The sequence below is a fragment of the Nansenia antarctica genome, assembly GCF_963989245.1.
Source record: "Nansenia antarctica genome assembly, chromosome: 1".
Classification (NCBI taxonomy): domain Eukaryota; kingdom Metazoa; phylum Chordata; class Actinopteri; order Argentiniformes; family Microstomatidae; genus Nansenia; species Nansenia antarctica.
The window spans coordinates 103,104,522-103,119,830 of NC_137674.1; the positions used below are offsets into that span (position 1 = coordinate 103,104,522).

The 15,309-nt window shown below is 44.3% G+C and overlaps 1 protein-coding gene across 1 annotated transcript in view; it reads right to left on the reverse strand.

Annotated features, from left to right (window-relative positions):
• LOC308155408 (potassium voltage-gated channel subfamily KQT member 5-like) overlaps positions 1-6,431 on the reverse strand; it is a gene marked incomplete at both ends in the record, with an annotated part of 90,025 nt that extends 83,594 nt beyond the window's left edge. The window contains 3 exons of the mRNA XM_080528726.1: positions 642-1,079; positions 4,394-4,502; positions 5,645-6,431. Of these exons, the coding sequence (XP_080384852.1) occupies positions 642-1,079; positions 4,394-4,502; positions 5,645-6,431 (1,334 nt within the window). The remainder of the gene's footprint in view (positions 1-641; positions 1,080-4,393; positions 4,503-5,644) is intronic.
• Positions 6,432-15,309: the final 8,878 nt, after the last annotated feature.

The window sequence follows — 15,309 nt, forward strand, 5'->3', positions numbered from 1 at the left end:
AAATCTAACCGCATCTCACGTCCCTAGCCTTCTGGTGGACTTGTCTCTGCAGCTCTGCAGCATAACAGCAGCGTCCAGCTGTTAGAGTAATGAGACCCATAACACTTGGGATATGGTCACAACAGTTTATCTCTCTCTCTCACTCTCTCTCACACACACACACACACACACACACACACACACACACACACACACACACACACATTAAAAGTGAAAACGACATGATCGGAAGCACCAAACCTCTGATCACTTCGCTTCCCCTCTACTCTGAATGCGGAACACTACCCCCAGCAACAGGTGACGAAGTAGGCAGCAGCAGTTGTAGTTAGCGTGGGAACCGTCCCTTTCCCTTGCCAATCGTGACGTTAGAATTCTAAGGTTCTATCTCCATTTTTGTCAAAATTTAGTTTTTTACATAATCTGATCCATTAGGTGTTTATTAATGCCTGTGTGGTGTTATTTTTAAAAATGTTGACATTTTTGAGTTAGTAATTCATAAAATACAAAGGTTCCATCTCACAAAACATAATGGAATGTAAAAACGTTGACGCTCAATATCTCAGAACTACCCTAAACGGAGATAGAACCTTATAATTCTAAGCTCACGAATTATGGTGAACGTGCATGGTTTAAATACTCACACAAATGCATGGTAGATGAATGCCCACGCCCGCGGTCTCTCCAGCACGTTGTAGAGGCAGTTCTGGAGCCGCCGGTAACGCGCGTTCCTCCGGCCGCTCTGCGCGCTGTAGTTGAGCGGCTTCCCGAGCAGACTCAGCCGGGCTCCCTGGTGTCGCCTCTGCGCACAGACACCTGCTGTCGGCCCCGGCGAGGAGAGCAGCCCGTCCGCGATCCGAACCTCGTTGTTCATCGTCTTCCGTCCAGACTCCACGTCTTTCAAGCCGTAGTCCTGAGACCCGAGTCCCGCCGGCGACGTCTTCATCCAGAGCCCCGTAGTACCGGCCTCGTCGCCACTGTGGTTGCGGGGCATGGCATCACCAGCGCCGGCCGGGAGTGCGTGCGCGTCGAGTCCCGTTACATGCACATATAACAGGGTTTGGGGAGTTTGGGAACGTAGGCTAGCCTATACTAATGGAAACCATATACGGTTGTTTTTTATTAGGATAAATACATGTCAATGAATATTAATTTATTATACTCTCATCTTCTATCTCGGTGGTTTTCTACCGGGGTTTGGTGAGGTTTGAAAGAGGAATTCCGAGGTTTGGAGACGTCCCTGCCTGCCCACGGCGATTTGGCCATCTGTGCGTCGAGGCGCGGGAAGAGCGCAGTTATGAAGGAGTGTCACCGTCTCCCGGGCAGACATTTGGCGAGGGGAGGGGAGGGAATCTCTCTCTCTCTCTCTCTCTCTCTCTCTCTCTCTCTCTCTCTCTCTCTCACACACTCTCTCTCTCTCTCTCTCTCTCTCTCTCTCTCTCTCTCTCTCACTACTCTCTCTGATAGCGCTGATTATGGACATCAGCACAAGAAACCTACAACGAAACTCATCCATGGCCACATAGATCTTGCTGTTTCGTTAAATCGTTAAAAATGTCTCTCCCCCACAACGAAATTCCGACCACCAGGCAACCAGGGGCTTTCTGTCAGACTGCCCACGTGTTCTTAAGTGATGCAATGATATATATGCACAAACACATACACACACACACACACACACACACACACACAGGTTGTAACGGTTTGTGAAATCATATTCATCCAGAATAAAGAGAGAGAGAGAGACACCTCGAAAAGTATGGACGGGTGCGTAAAAATCGTATCTCAAAGTGAAACTTCAGACAAATTCGTGCTTCTGTAGGGAGAAATGTGGCGGTGGTATATCAAAGCTGGGTGATGTTTGAGTCATTTGGCGGTGGTTTGGTGACTCGTCTGCCGGGTGGAATCATGTGAAACGCAGCTGTGCCAGTGTCCTTCTGAGCTCCGCGTAAAGACGCAGCAGACACATCGTGACGTTAGAATTATAAGGTTCTATCTCCATTTTTGTCAAAATTGAGTTTTTCACATAATCTGATGCATTAGGTGTTTATTAATGCCTGTGTGGTGTTATTTTTAAAATGTTGACATTTTTGAGTTAGTAATTAATACAATACAAAGGTTCCATCTCACAAAACATAATGGAATGTAAAAACTTTGACGCTCAATATCTCTGAACTACCCTAAACGGAGATAGAACCTTATAATTCTAAACTCACGAAATCTGAAACTGACGGCAGAACAGGTTCGGTATGTAGCCTACCTAGTCAGGAGCGAAATAATCCTGATTCTGATTGACTTGTAGTTATTAAACGATGTAGGCCATCCATGTAAACAACCTTATAGCAACATGTTTCATGACAATGGGGGAACAGAGATAACCATTCATGTTACAACCATGTTTAAGATGGTATTTAATTATCCAGTATTTACGAAGAAACTATTTGGCAACTATATGTGGTAACAAAGGGTACTCTTTGGTACTTATCTCAATCAATTCAGCACCATTGGTAAACATTAGGCCAAAACGACATCCTCAAGGTCTGAGGGTGACACTCTCGGGCAGGGCTACCTCATCGCAACAGTGTGAATCCAAATCACTTCGGCTACATCTGCAGTTATGGCTGTTAAACCCCAATTGATTCAGCCCTTGCGGGATGCTACGTTGCCTTCATATCAGACAATTAAAACGAAACTCAACAATCAAGCTCTCACTCACTCACACACACACACACACCTCAATAAAATATACACACTTATTTTCAAATATAGCGGAGAAGAAATTGATTCATATTGTATGTTAAGAATAACGACAATGTATGTTAAGAATTGGATATTAAAAGGAGAATAGAAGAACAGAGGAATACATTGTGTTAGACGTGTGTGTGTGTGTGTGTGTGTGTGTGTGTGTGTGTGTGTGTGTGTGTGTGTGTGTGTGTGTGTGTGTGTGTGTGTGTGTGCTGCCGACAACATTTCTAACTATTGTGCAATTGTGAATTGTATATTCTGAGCAATTCAGTCTCTTGTTGGCAGGACTAATTAAATAAACAAAAATACAGGATTGTTTAGTTCAGATTAAAAACATTTAAAACGACCTCCATCAGCGCAGCTGGTCAGTACCAGAAGAGCAGTGTCACACCAGGGGAACAGTTTCTTCTCTGCAGTGCAGTGCGTCGGTCAACCGCCCCTTTAGCACACCTCTGCTGTGTCCCGTGATAGAAGTATGCCCTCTAGTGGCGAGAGACTGGCACCACAAGCAATCCGAGCTGCGTTGCTGGCCAGTATACAGAAACAGTGTAGAATTGCCTTGTTTGGTTTAAACCAGATCAGACAGTGACATCTACAGGACAGATGACCAGTGGGGCTGAGTTTCTACCACCGTCATTGATACAGGGACTGAATAGATTTTCCCTCTGAAGTCACAGCCAGTGAAAGATTACCTCCACACAGTAGAGCTACACCAGCCCCTCCTCATAACCCATAAACACGCTGGGGCTTCTCTGCCTGGGAGAGGCAGGTATGAGCCTTGTACCCATTACCATTCGTCAGAACCACAGTCCAGCATCCATCCTCAGGACTTGTTCATTCTGCTTTTTCTTAAGTAAAGAGATACTTTATTTTTTGCAAACTTGCCTACCACTCTTCATTGTCCTGCACTGCGCCTAAGTCCATACCTTTAGTACCTCATAACAGGACTGTATATTAGAACAATGAACACTCCAACGCAACATACTATACTATAACAGCTGTCCATATGTGACTAGGTAAAGAATAACTGCACATCGAATGTCAATGATGTTTATGGAATCTGAGTTATTGATGGACCCTTGTCATTGTTTTATTGCTGATACATACATTACACCCATGTCATTGTTTTTTTTATTATTATTATTATTATTATTATTATTATGATTATACTGTAGGCCTAATGTTAATTTGTTTGTTGTTGAACGAGGAGCTAAATTCCAAAAGCATTTCACTCCATCACTTACAGCTGTATGCAATGTACATGACCAATACAATGTCATGATTTGATTTGAGATTTTTACATACGTGCTTATCCCCTGTCAAAGGTTTATGCCAATGTTTGACCAATGTTATGGTTGTATAGGATATTCATCAAGGAGCATGGCCTGGAGGGCATGGTGGAGGCTAGTTGGGCTAAAAAGAAGTGGGAGGATTTGAAACAAAAATATAAGGTAAGTTGAAATATCAAAATGAAATGTTTAACTAAATAATGATCAATCAGATTACCCTTGTGTATGTTATTTTGTAGGAACTGAAGGCACCTCGGACAGGGGTCAGCACTGAGGGAGGAGAGGCCACTGCTGCTAGCTGGAAGTGGTTCGATGCCATGGATGAGGTGATGGGGCAAAGACCATCGGTGACGCCACATTACCTCATCTCCTCGTCTGTGGCGTCGACGTCAGCAGCAGCAGTGGTCTCTCCTCCAGTGGCAGAGGGTCCCACTCCGGCTCCCAAGAGGAAGCGGGAGTCGGAGTGGGTCTCTCTGTTTAGAGAGGAGCCGGAGAAAGAGGAGGAGAAGCAAGAGAGAAGAGAGAGAGTGAGGCATTGGAGAGAGAGGAGAAGAGGGAGAGATTGACAGAGGAGAAGGAAGAGAGAAGAGAGAGGGAGGCGTTGGAGAGAGAGGAGAAGAGGGAGAGAGAAGGAGAGAAGAGGGAGAGAGAAGGAGAGAAGAGGGAGAGAGAAGGAGAGAAGAGGGAGAGAGAAGGGACCGGGAATTCAGGATGTGGATGGAGAGCAGGGCGAGTCAGGAGAGAGAGGAGTGGTTCATGAAAATGATGCAATTGTTTTTTCAACATTTTTTAAAAATTATTTGATCATTTTGATTTGCCGTCTTTCTTCTGTGATTATTTTAGAAACATGCTGATGGGTTATGAATAGAACAGAGACAGTAATGACACAGTAGTAAAATAAAATAAGGAGTTGTGCTAACAGGTAGAATAGTGTGGTCTGATCCTTGCATAGAGCAAACATTCTCCCCCCCCCCCCTCCCCCTCATCTTAGCTCCATGGTGGGGGGAGGGAACTGGCTGGTCATGACGACAGTCATGAAGCGACCAATTGCGCGAGCCTATGTTTAAGGTTTAAATATCCAGAGCGGTTATATACACGACACACACACACACACACACACACCGCAAGTCCTGCTGCTTTGCTCCATCAACAGAACACGGACTCTTTTACTGTCTTTTCTTCATTTATTGACCATTGGAAACACATTTAATTAAGGTAAGAAACTTGTGAAATTATATTTGTCATATCATATGTATGATACATGTAATCTGTCTAAAAAATAGACAAACAACAACAACAACAAAATATATATATACCGTACTGGCAATATTAGTGCAGCCGTGGAATTCCACCCCTTAGGGGCCAGCCAGTGCAATCAGAACTAGGTTTATTATTATACCACACTTTACTCTACACATAATCGTGTTCCTGCAGTGCAGGGATCAGGTGAGTAGGAGCAGACACTGCAGCGGCGAGCCTGTTTCGGAGGGTGTCCCCAGACTGCTGGAGGAGCGGATCATTGACTTCTCCGCCGACACCGTCATCACCATCATCATCACCATCACCACCATCATCACCATCACCACCATCATCACCATCACCACCATCATCACCATCACCACCTTCATCAGGCTCCAAAATGTCCCCATTGCTGATGCAGAGGTTGTGGAGGAAAAGGCAGTCAATGATGACCTCGGACACAAACTCCACCTTCACCTCTAGCGCCTTGAGAAAGAGGGACCGCCACCTTGTCTTCAGCACCCCAAACGCCCTCTCCACCACACACCTCGCCCTGGACAGCCTTGTGTTGTACCTTCCCTCAACGGCATTCCGGACAGGCTCACGGAATGGGGTCATCAGACAAATGGGTTGAGCCAGACAGGGATACCCTCCGTCCCCTATGAGGCACCATCCTGGAGGTGGGTACAGCTGGTGCAAATACAGGGGGCTGTACCTGAGGACCCAGGCATCGTCAACAGAGCCAGGGTAGCCGACATGGACATCCAGAAAACGACCCTTGTCGTCACAGATTGCCTGGAACTTCCTGTTGAAGTTATCCACTGCAAACTGTCCAGGTGGTACTATGCGCACATGGCACCCACCTATGCTCCCTGCCACTTTGCTGAAAGCTGGGGAACCAGACAGCTGCTGGAACCCAGCCCCGATTTCCTCCAGCTGATCCCTGTTGGGGAGGCAGATGAGCCTCCTGAACACCCCTTGGATGCCCTTGCTGATCCGGTGCACCATGTCATGACATGTGGTACGGGGAATGTCAAAAGCCTCTGACACAACCCTGTAAGATGTTCCACATGCCAACCAGTAGACAAACACAAGGACCTCAAATGTCTTCCCCCATCCATGGTCGGTGTCCCCCTCCAGCAGGTGGATGAGGTTCTCCATGGTTGGCCTTGATAGACGGAAGTCATTCATGAGGTCACCTTCCCCAAAAAAGAGGCGCAGCATTGGCACATGGGGATTTACCCTGCAGTATGGCCCTCTTGCAACAACCTGTAAATAGTTATGAAGTTAAGTTAGATTGATGTCAGTTTGATGATTAAACATGATTGATGATCTTAGACTGATGATTTATTCACGAGTCTGTCTGTTCTGATGCTATACAAGATTGTAATTTAAGAAGATCCTCACTTTCTCTCATCACAATATAGCCTATAGCCTACTGGGAGCTAGTAGTGAGCTAGTGTAACAGGTTAAGGAATGAGTCATATTTTTGTAACCTTTCATTTTATATTTTGTGGTTAGGTAAGTTTTATTTCACCAAAATCTGGTATTGTTCATTGTAATTTGTAGGTATTGGGAGATTTGTGTGTAATTGCGCCCCTAGGGGGCAGTGGTGGCTATAGGTTGCATTTTCCGCGTTTCTCTCAGTCTAAATTCTATGAGACGGAGAGAGGTACGTGTCTACTATGGAAGCATATAGTAGACTCAATTCAAATGCTAATGCAATATGAGATTGCAATTGCATGTTCCACTTTTGCATGCATTCTTTCAGACAATATTCAAATTCAAATGCAATTCTAATGATTTTCATGTTCATGTACCTGATGTGCACATTCGCTGTCAATATTAAAATTATAATGCAAAGCCATTTGACATTTAATTTTCAAAGTCATGCGCTGCTTTGTAGCTGACAAAATTCAAAAGTTCCTTCTAATGTGCAAATGACTGCAATCCCAAAATAGCATATTCATTTGCCACTTTTGCCTGCGTTATTTGAGTCAATATTCAAATTGTAATGCAATAATGTGATACGCAATTGCATTTACATGTTCTAGGAAACACATCCGCTTTACAGCTGACAAAATTCAAACTCTCTATGAGTCTATGCAATTCAAACGCATCCGGGTACTTTGCTCTCCCGTCATGTCCACGCCCCTTTTTGGGTGATAGCAGTGGAGAAGTTTGAGTGGCGGTCAATGGAAATGTCTGGTCTTTGCTACTGCAACACTTTAAATGAATGTGCAATAACACTATGTTACTATGACAACCCTAGTCGTCATGACAACCCTAGTCGTCTGTCTGTACAGTATAGTATAGTGGATAGTGTACATAGCCTCTATTTATGTAAACCAGCTCCTTCCCTTCTTGTGTTTTTTTTTTTGTTGTTTTTTCTTTCCTAACACCAGGGGAGCCCCCCCTCCCAAATTTCGTTGTTTGGTACCTGTACTATAGCAATGACAATAAAGACCATTCATTCATTCATTCATAAAATAAGAAAACCATGGCATGTTGAGAGTATTTATATTAGTTGTTGTTTTTTTCTAGTTAGCGCTTAGTAAACATATGCCACATGTTATTACACTGTCTCTGATCTAATGATCCAATTATTTAATGCCTCCTCCCATCTAATTGCCATCTTTGATCTCCAGTGAGTTTGCGTTTTAGACAACACCGACCATCATTGGTGAGATCAAATAATGAGATAGAGATGATAGTGATCTCCTTACTTACTAACGGATAGATCTGACATCACCTTCAACATCCCACACAGGGTGAGAGAGAGGGAAAGGGAGGGAGAGGGAGAGAGAGAGGGTGTGTTCGAAATGGCATACTAGCATACTACTCATACTAGATATGACGTAGATTTGAGTATGCGAGAGCGTTCACACAGTGTACAGTATGCGAAATTTGAGAATGCGAGAAATCTAGTATGTATACTAGATTTTGCTGAATATTTGAGTATGCCAGGTACTAAATCCCCAAAATGCTGAAGCTGGTCAAATAATATCATTTGATGGTGGTATTCGGTCATATCTAGTATGCTAGTCTAGGTCATATCTAGTATGCTCGTCTGCCATTCTGAACGCAGCCTGAGTGGTTGACACTGCATTCCTTTGAGGAGGAGGTGGAGGACTACTGTGATATGACTATTGTCAACATGTCATCCATCTTATTATTTAGTTTTAGTTTGAGTTATTTTTTCTGTTGAACCGAGCTGGTGAACCGTTAACATCCTTAGCGCTCGCACACACACACACACACACACACACACACACACACACACACCCCTAAGTTGGAGTATTTTCACTAAAGTGTGGTGTGTTACAGAAGCTAGCAGAACTGATGGATGTGGCCTGGCTGTGTTCTCTCTCTGAGGCCTGCAGACAGCTGCTCTGTTGTGTTGTGTTGTGTTGTGTTCACCCTCTGGCCCACTGCTGTTTAGCCCTCAGGACACACACACACACACACACACACACACATACATGCACACACACGCACATACACGCACAGACATACAGACACACACACACACACATACACACACACACGTTCCACTCCTGTGCGGAAAACCGTAGTGCTTTTTAGATATTAGGAGCCCAAATCCGATTGCCAGTTAGGCAAACTATTATATAGTGTCGTTGCCGATCAATGATCGACGTCGTTATATAGAGAAAATTAATGAAATAGGGGTTGATTCATCAGAGCAGTCATACGTCATCTCCCTGTCATCAGGGATTTGTCGATCTTTTATTTGATTTGCCGTGTAAATCCCCAGAATTGTTTTGCCATTTGGTTAAGCATTTCCCACTTTTGCTTAACGGATTACTGTAATAACGCCATAAGGAAGCATGTGGGAGCTCGAGCTGCTGCTAGTCTGTCTGACACGAACATGTAAACATCATGCTAGCAATGTGAGACTCGTATATACGGCATACAATTTGTATGTATCTGGAATAGCTAAACACACTTAGAATCTGCTAGCAATCCTGTCCAACTCCTAAGGGAGGCATTTTGGGGGGGATTTCTTTCTTGTTTTGATAATCCCTAACTAACCAAGTCGTGGCCACACATTCAAGAGCTCGAGCTCATGTCAACCCCCCAAACACGACCATATAACTACTAGTGTTACTGTTAGCTTACTTCTCAATTATTTGACTCACCCACTTAATTCGACAATATCCACCACGTGTGTAAATGTTTGGGGGTTTTCCTCAGGGTAATTGTCTGTTTGTGATAAAAGAGCGTTTTACTCTGTGTGGTGGTTCCCAGACCAGACCGCCCTCTCCTCTCCTCTCCTGCATGTTGTATAAAAGCAATATCACACTCGAGGTCGTGTGTTATACTGAATATGTGTTGAAGACGAGATCAGCGCTGGAGAACTGTCAACCCACTAGGTGACTTTCCGTCGGAGCTGTCAAAACAGAAAGTACCGTAGGAGACACGAGCTGGATGTTCAGTAGGCTACACCCATACGATCTGACTACAATCTCATCTACCGAAAGTACCGATTGGAACAATCTTACCGGAGAGAATTAGAGTTTCTCCCCCCCCACACACACACCGGATTATCTCTCCACCGGCTTCCGTCGCCCGGTGAAGTTTCATGTCACAAGTGCAGGTAGGCTCACGAAAGAAGTGTCGGTGTATTTTTAAAGGTTGGAAAATAAGTTATTCCACGTTATTCCAGATCAGATCATAGATTTGCGGTAGTTTACATTTGCATGTGTCGTCGGCAACTAAGGTTCCATCTCATAAAACATAATGGAATGTAAAAACTTTGACGCTCAATATCTCTGAACTGCCCTAAACGGAGATAGAACCTTATCATTCTAAACTCACCCATTGAGGAGGAGATACGAGGTAGCCTATTTATGGTTCACAGCACCATCTCACTGTCACACATCAGCTGCTCAACTACAGACTCAACATTTAAATATGTCATGATAATTAGCCTGGCGGCTGGACTGGACTAATTTATAGGCCGACCCGTCTCTACACAGTAGAGGTGCTAATTCATTACACACACACACACACACACACACACACAGACACAGACACAGACACAGACACAGACACAGACACAGACACAGACACAGACACAGACACAGACACAGACACAGACACAGACACAGACACACACACAGACACACACACAGACACAGACACAGACACACACACACACACACACACACACACACACACAGTCTATGCAGAATCCAGACTGTAGGATACCTGGCACACCTGACTGAAGGACACCTGGTACACCTGACTGTAGGACACCTGGTACACCTGACTGAAGGATACCTGGTACACACCTGACTGTAGGATACCTGGTACACACCTGACTGTAGGATACCTGGTACACCTGACTGAAGGATACCTGGTACACACCTGACTGAAGGATACCTGGTACACACCTGACTGTAGGATACCTGGTACACACCTGACTGTAGGATACCTGGTACACACCTGACTGTAGGATACCTGGTACACACCTGACTGTAGGATACCTGGTACACCTGACTGAAGGACACCTGGTACACACCTGACTGTAGGATACCTGGTACACCTGACTGAAGGACACCTGGTACACACCTGACTGAAGGACACCTGCTACACACCTGACTGTAGGACACCTGCTACACACCTGACTGTAGGACACCTGGTACACCTGACTGAAGGATACCCTACACACCTGACTGAAGGACACCTGGTACACCTGACTGAAGGATACCCTACACACCTGACTGAAGGATACCTGGTACACACCTGACTGAAGGATACCTGGTACACCTGACTGAAGGATACCTGGTACACACCTGACTGAAGGATACCTGGTACACCTGACTGAAGGATACCTGGTACACACCTGACTGAAGGATACCTGGTACACACCTGACTGAAGGATACCTGGTACACACCTGACTGAAGGACACCTGGTACACACCTGACTGAAGGATACCTGGTACACACCTGACTGAAGGACACCCTACACACCTGACTGTAGGATACCTGGTACACACCTGACTGTAGGATACCTGGTACACACCTGACTGTAGGATACCTGGTACACACCTGACTGAAGGATACCTGGTACACACCTGACTGTAGGATACCCTACACACCTGACTGTAGGATACCTGGTACACACCTGACTGTAGGATACCTGGTACACACCTGACTGTAGGATACCCTACACACCTGACTGAAGGACACCTGGTACACACCTGACTGTAGGATACCTGGTACACACCTGACTGAAGGACACCTGGTACACACCTGACTGTAGGATACCTGGTACACACCTGACTGAAGGATACCTGGTACACCTGACTGAAGGATACCCTACACACCTGACTGAAGGACACCTGGTATACACCTGACTGAAGGATACCTGGTACACCTGACTGTAGGATACCTGGTACACACCTGACTGTAGGATACCCTACACACCTGACTGTAGGATACCTGGTACACACCTGACTGAAGGATACCTGGTACACACCTGACTGAAGGATACCTGGTACACACCTGACTGTAGGACACCTGGTACACACCTGACTGTAGGACACCTGGTACACCTGACTGAAGGATACCTGGTACACACCTGACTGTAGGATACCCTACACACCTGACTGAAGGACACCTGGTACACACCTGACTGAAGGACACCTGGTACACACCTGACTGAAGGACACCTGGTACACACCTGACTGTAGGATACCTGGTACACACCTGACTGAAGGATACCTGGTACACACCTGACTGAAGGATACCTGGTACACACCTGACTGTAGGATACCTGGTACACACCTGACTGAAGGACACCTGGTACACCTGACTGAAGGACACCTGGTACACACCTAACTGAAGGACACCTGGTACACACCTGACTGAAGGACACCTGGTACACACCTGACTGAAGGACACCTGGTACACACCTGACTGTAGGATACCTGGTACACACCTGACTGAAGGATACCTGGTACACACCTGACTGTAGGATACCTGGTACACACCTGACTGAAGGATACCCTACACACCTGACTGAAGGACACCTGGTACACCTGACTGAAGGATACCTGGTACACACCTGACTGAAGGACACCTGGTACACACCTGACTGAAGGATACCTGGTACACCTGACTGAAGGATACCCTACACACCTGACTGAAGGACACCTGGTACACACCTGACTGTAGGATACCTGGTACACACCTGACTGAAGGACACCTGGTACACACCTGACTGAAGGATACCTGGTACACCTGACTGAAGGATACCTGGTACACACCTGACTGAAGGACACCCTACACACCTGACTGAAGGACACCTGGTACACACCTGACTGAAGGATACCCTACACACCTGACTGTAGGACACCTGGTACACACCTGACTGAAGGATACCTGGTACACACCTGACTGAAGGATACCTGGTACACACCTGACTGAAGGATACCTGGTACACACCTGACTGAAGGATACCTGGTACACACCTGACTGAAGGACACCCTACACACCTGACTGTAGGACACCTGGTACACGATATTATGTAAGCAGTGAGATTGAAGCTGAATACAGTTTACTTTACCCCATTGCCTTGTTCCCCTCGGTCTCCTCTGGCCCCTCTAATACCAGGACCTCCCTGAACACATTCACACATGATCACTAACACACAGGTAATCACGCTGTGTCACATGTCACAAATTACTGGACGTTTATCATACTAGTAACATTAGAACAGTAATACAATGTTCTTACTACAGTAATAACAGCCTTAACTTACACCAGATCCTTAACATACAGTACACATAAAACACATCAGACATATTTTACATTACTTATAATCCAATATGCACATTAATGTACTTCGACGTCCTTTACTCAGGTTGATGTATTATCTTACAACATACATGATGAAAACAGAGAACTCAGGAACACTGACTGAGTAACTGAGTTACCGTACATATTGATATTCATGCTCATATACTGACTTTTTATATTCGTATTGCATAGAGAGTTTGAATTTTGTCAGCTGTAAAGCGGATGTGTTTCCTAGAACATGTAAATGCAATTGCGTATCACATTATTGCATTACAATTTGAATATTGACTCAAATAACGCAGGCAAAAGTGGCAAATGAATATGCTATTTTGGGATTGCATAGTCATTTGCACATTAGAATGAACTTTTGAATTTTGTCAGCTACAAAGCAGCGCATGACTTTGAAAATTAAATGTCAAATGGCTTTGCAGTATAATTGTAATATTGACAGCGAATGTGCACATCAGGTACATGAAAATGAAAATGCAAATCATTAGAATTGCATTTGAATTTGAATATTGTCTGAAAGAATGCATGCAAAAGTGGAACATGCAATTGCAATCTCATATCGCATTAGCATTTGAATTATGTCTAGTCGTATATGCTTCCATAGTCTACAGCAGTGCAATGTAAACTTATAATATTGATTGATTGATTGAAAACTTTATTAGAAGATTTGCAGAAGTAGGTACATGAAAGTACATATTACATACAAGGTCAACTAAAAGGATAAAAACCCAAGAAAGCCACTGGCTTATTTCAATTGGGGTCCTTGATTGAATATACCTATTGATATACCTATCATAACTTTAATTTGAGTGCACATGAGAAGTTGTACATGCATTTAAAGATGAGTGCACATAAATTCGGTCATGTTGTATCGAAAACATTGGTGTTTTGAGCGTTTTAGAGACTTTCATTTAGCTAACCTCGTGGTTCATTTTTCGGTATGCTAGCTCTCATCACTGTCAGCTAGCGCTCCGTGTCAGTTAGCTGAAATGTTTCAGTTGTACTTTTTTGTGCTAGGTTGACTCATGCTGAGAAGACATCTACATGTTTTGATGTTTCATTACAGCATTATTTTTGTGTGCATTGTACAGATTAAAAGTGCCTAAAGTACACATCAGCGTCCTGTCATCGGTCAGCACAGAACACAACGCAGGTAGTCAACTCGAGACAGACCGAGCCGGTTACACTAGCTAACATGTTAATGTGTTAATACATGTTAATGTGGGGCTGCTAACAAGTTAATGTGTTAATTCAAGTTAATGTGGGGTGCTAACAAGTTCATGTGTTAATACATGTTAATGTGCGGCTGCTAACATGTTAATGTGTTAATTCAAGTTAATGTGGGGTGCTAACAAGTTCATGTGTTAATACATGTTAATATGGGGCTGCTAACATGTTAATGTGTTAATACATGTTAATGTTCGGCTGCTAACATGTTAATGTGTTAATACATGTTAATGTACGGCTGCTAACATGTTCATGTGTTAATACATGTTAATGTAGGGCTGCTAACAAGTTATCGTGTTAATACATGTTAATGTGGGGCTGCTAACAAGTTCATGTTAAGTGTTCATGTAGGGCTACTTACTTCGGGGTGAAACATCCTGTACATCTGCATCATTAACATCAGACGAGATCTCCTCCTCCGTCGTCTGATAAGAGGCATGTTGGCTGGATAAAGTTGTATTATTAAATGGTCACTGATAAAAAGATGTTGGTGAGTGAAGCACGTGCTATCTCTGGACCCAGGATGTCTCGTGAGGTAACGTGAGGTAACGTGAGGTCATGTAAGCACCCAGGATGTCTCGTGAGGTGAGGTATATCATATCATATATATTTATTTTAATCATGTTCTTTTACCAACTGCTAAGACAATAATATAGTAAACTAGTTACTTGAGCTAGCTAAAGATATTGGCCCCCCAAATCATTTGACAAATTGTTGTAATTATGTTACGATCATTCTATCGAACTCCGTAAGTGAAGGTAAGCGACGCAGGGTTGCGTTTGTAAAATCGCTCCGAGAGCGCCGGAGCGCACACTGTGTGCAACTAAAAGGGACCAGGTAATTTGATTGGACAAGAGGCATTCCATGAGTGCTGATCAGATTTCCAGGGCGAATTTGTGAACAGAAGACGCAAAAAATCGTCCGATCAGATACATACATTATTTTGGTAAACTGGACACATTTTGGGAATATATGT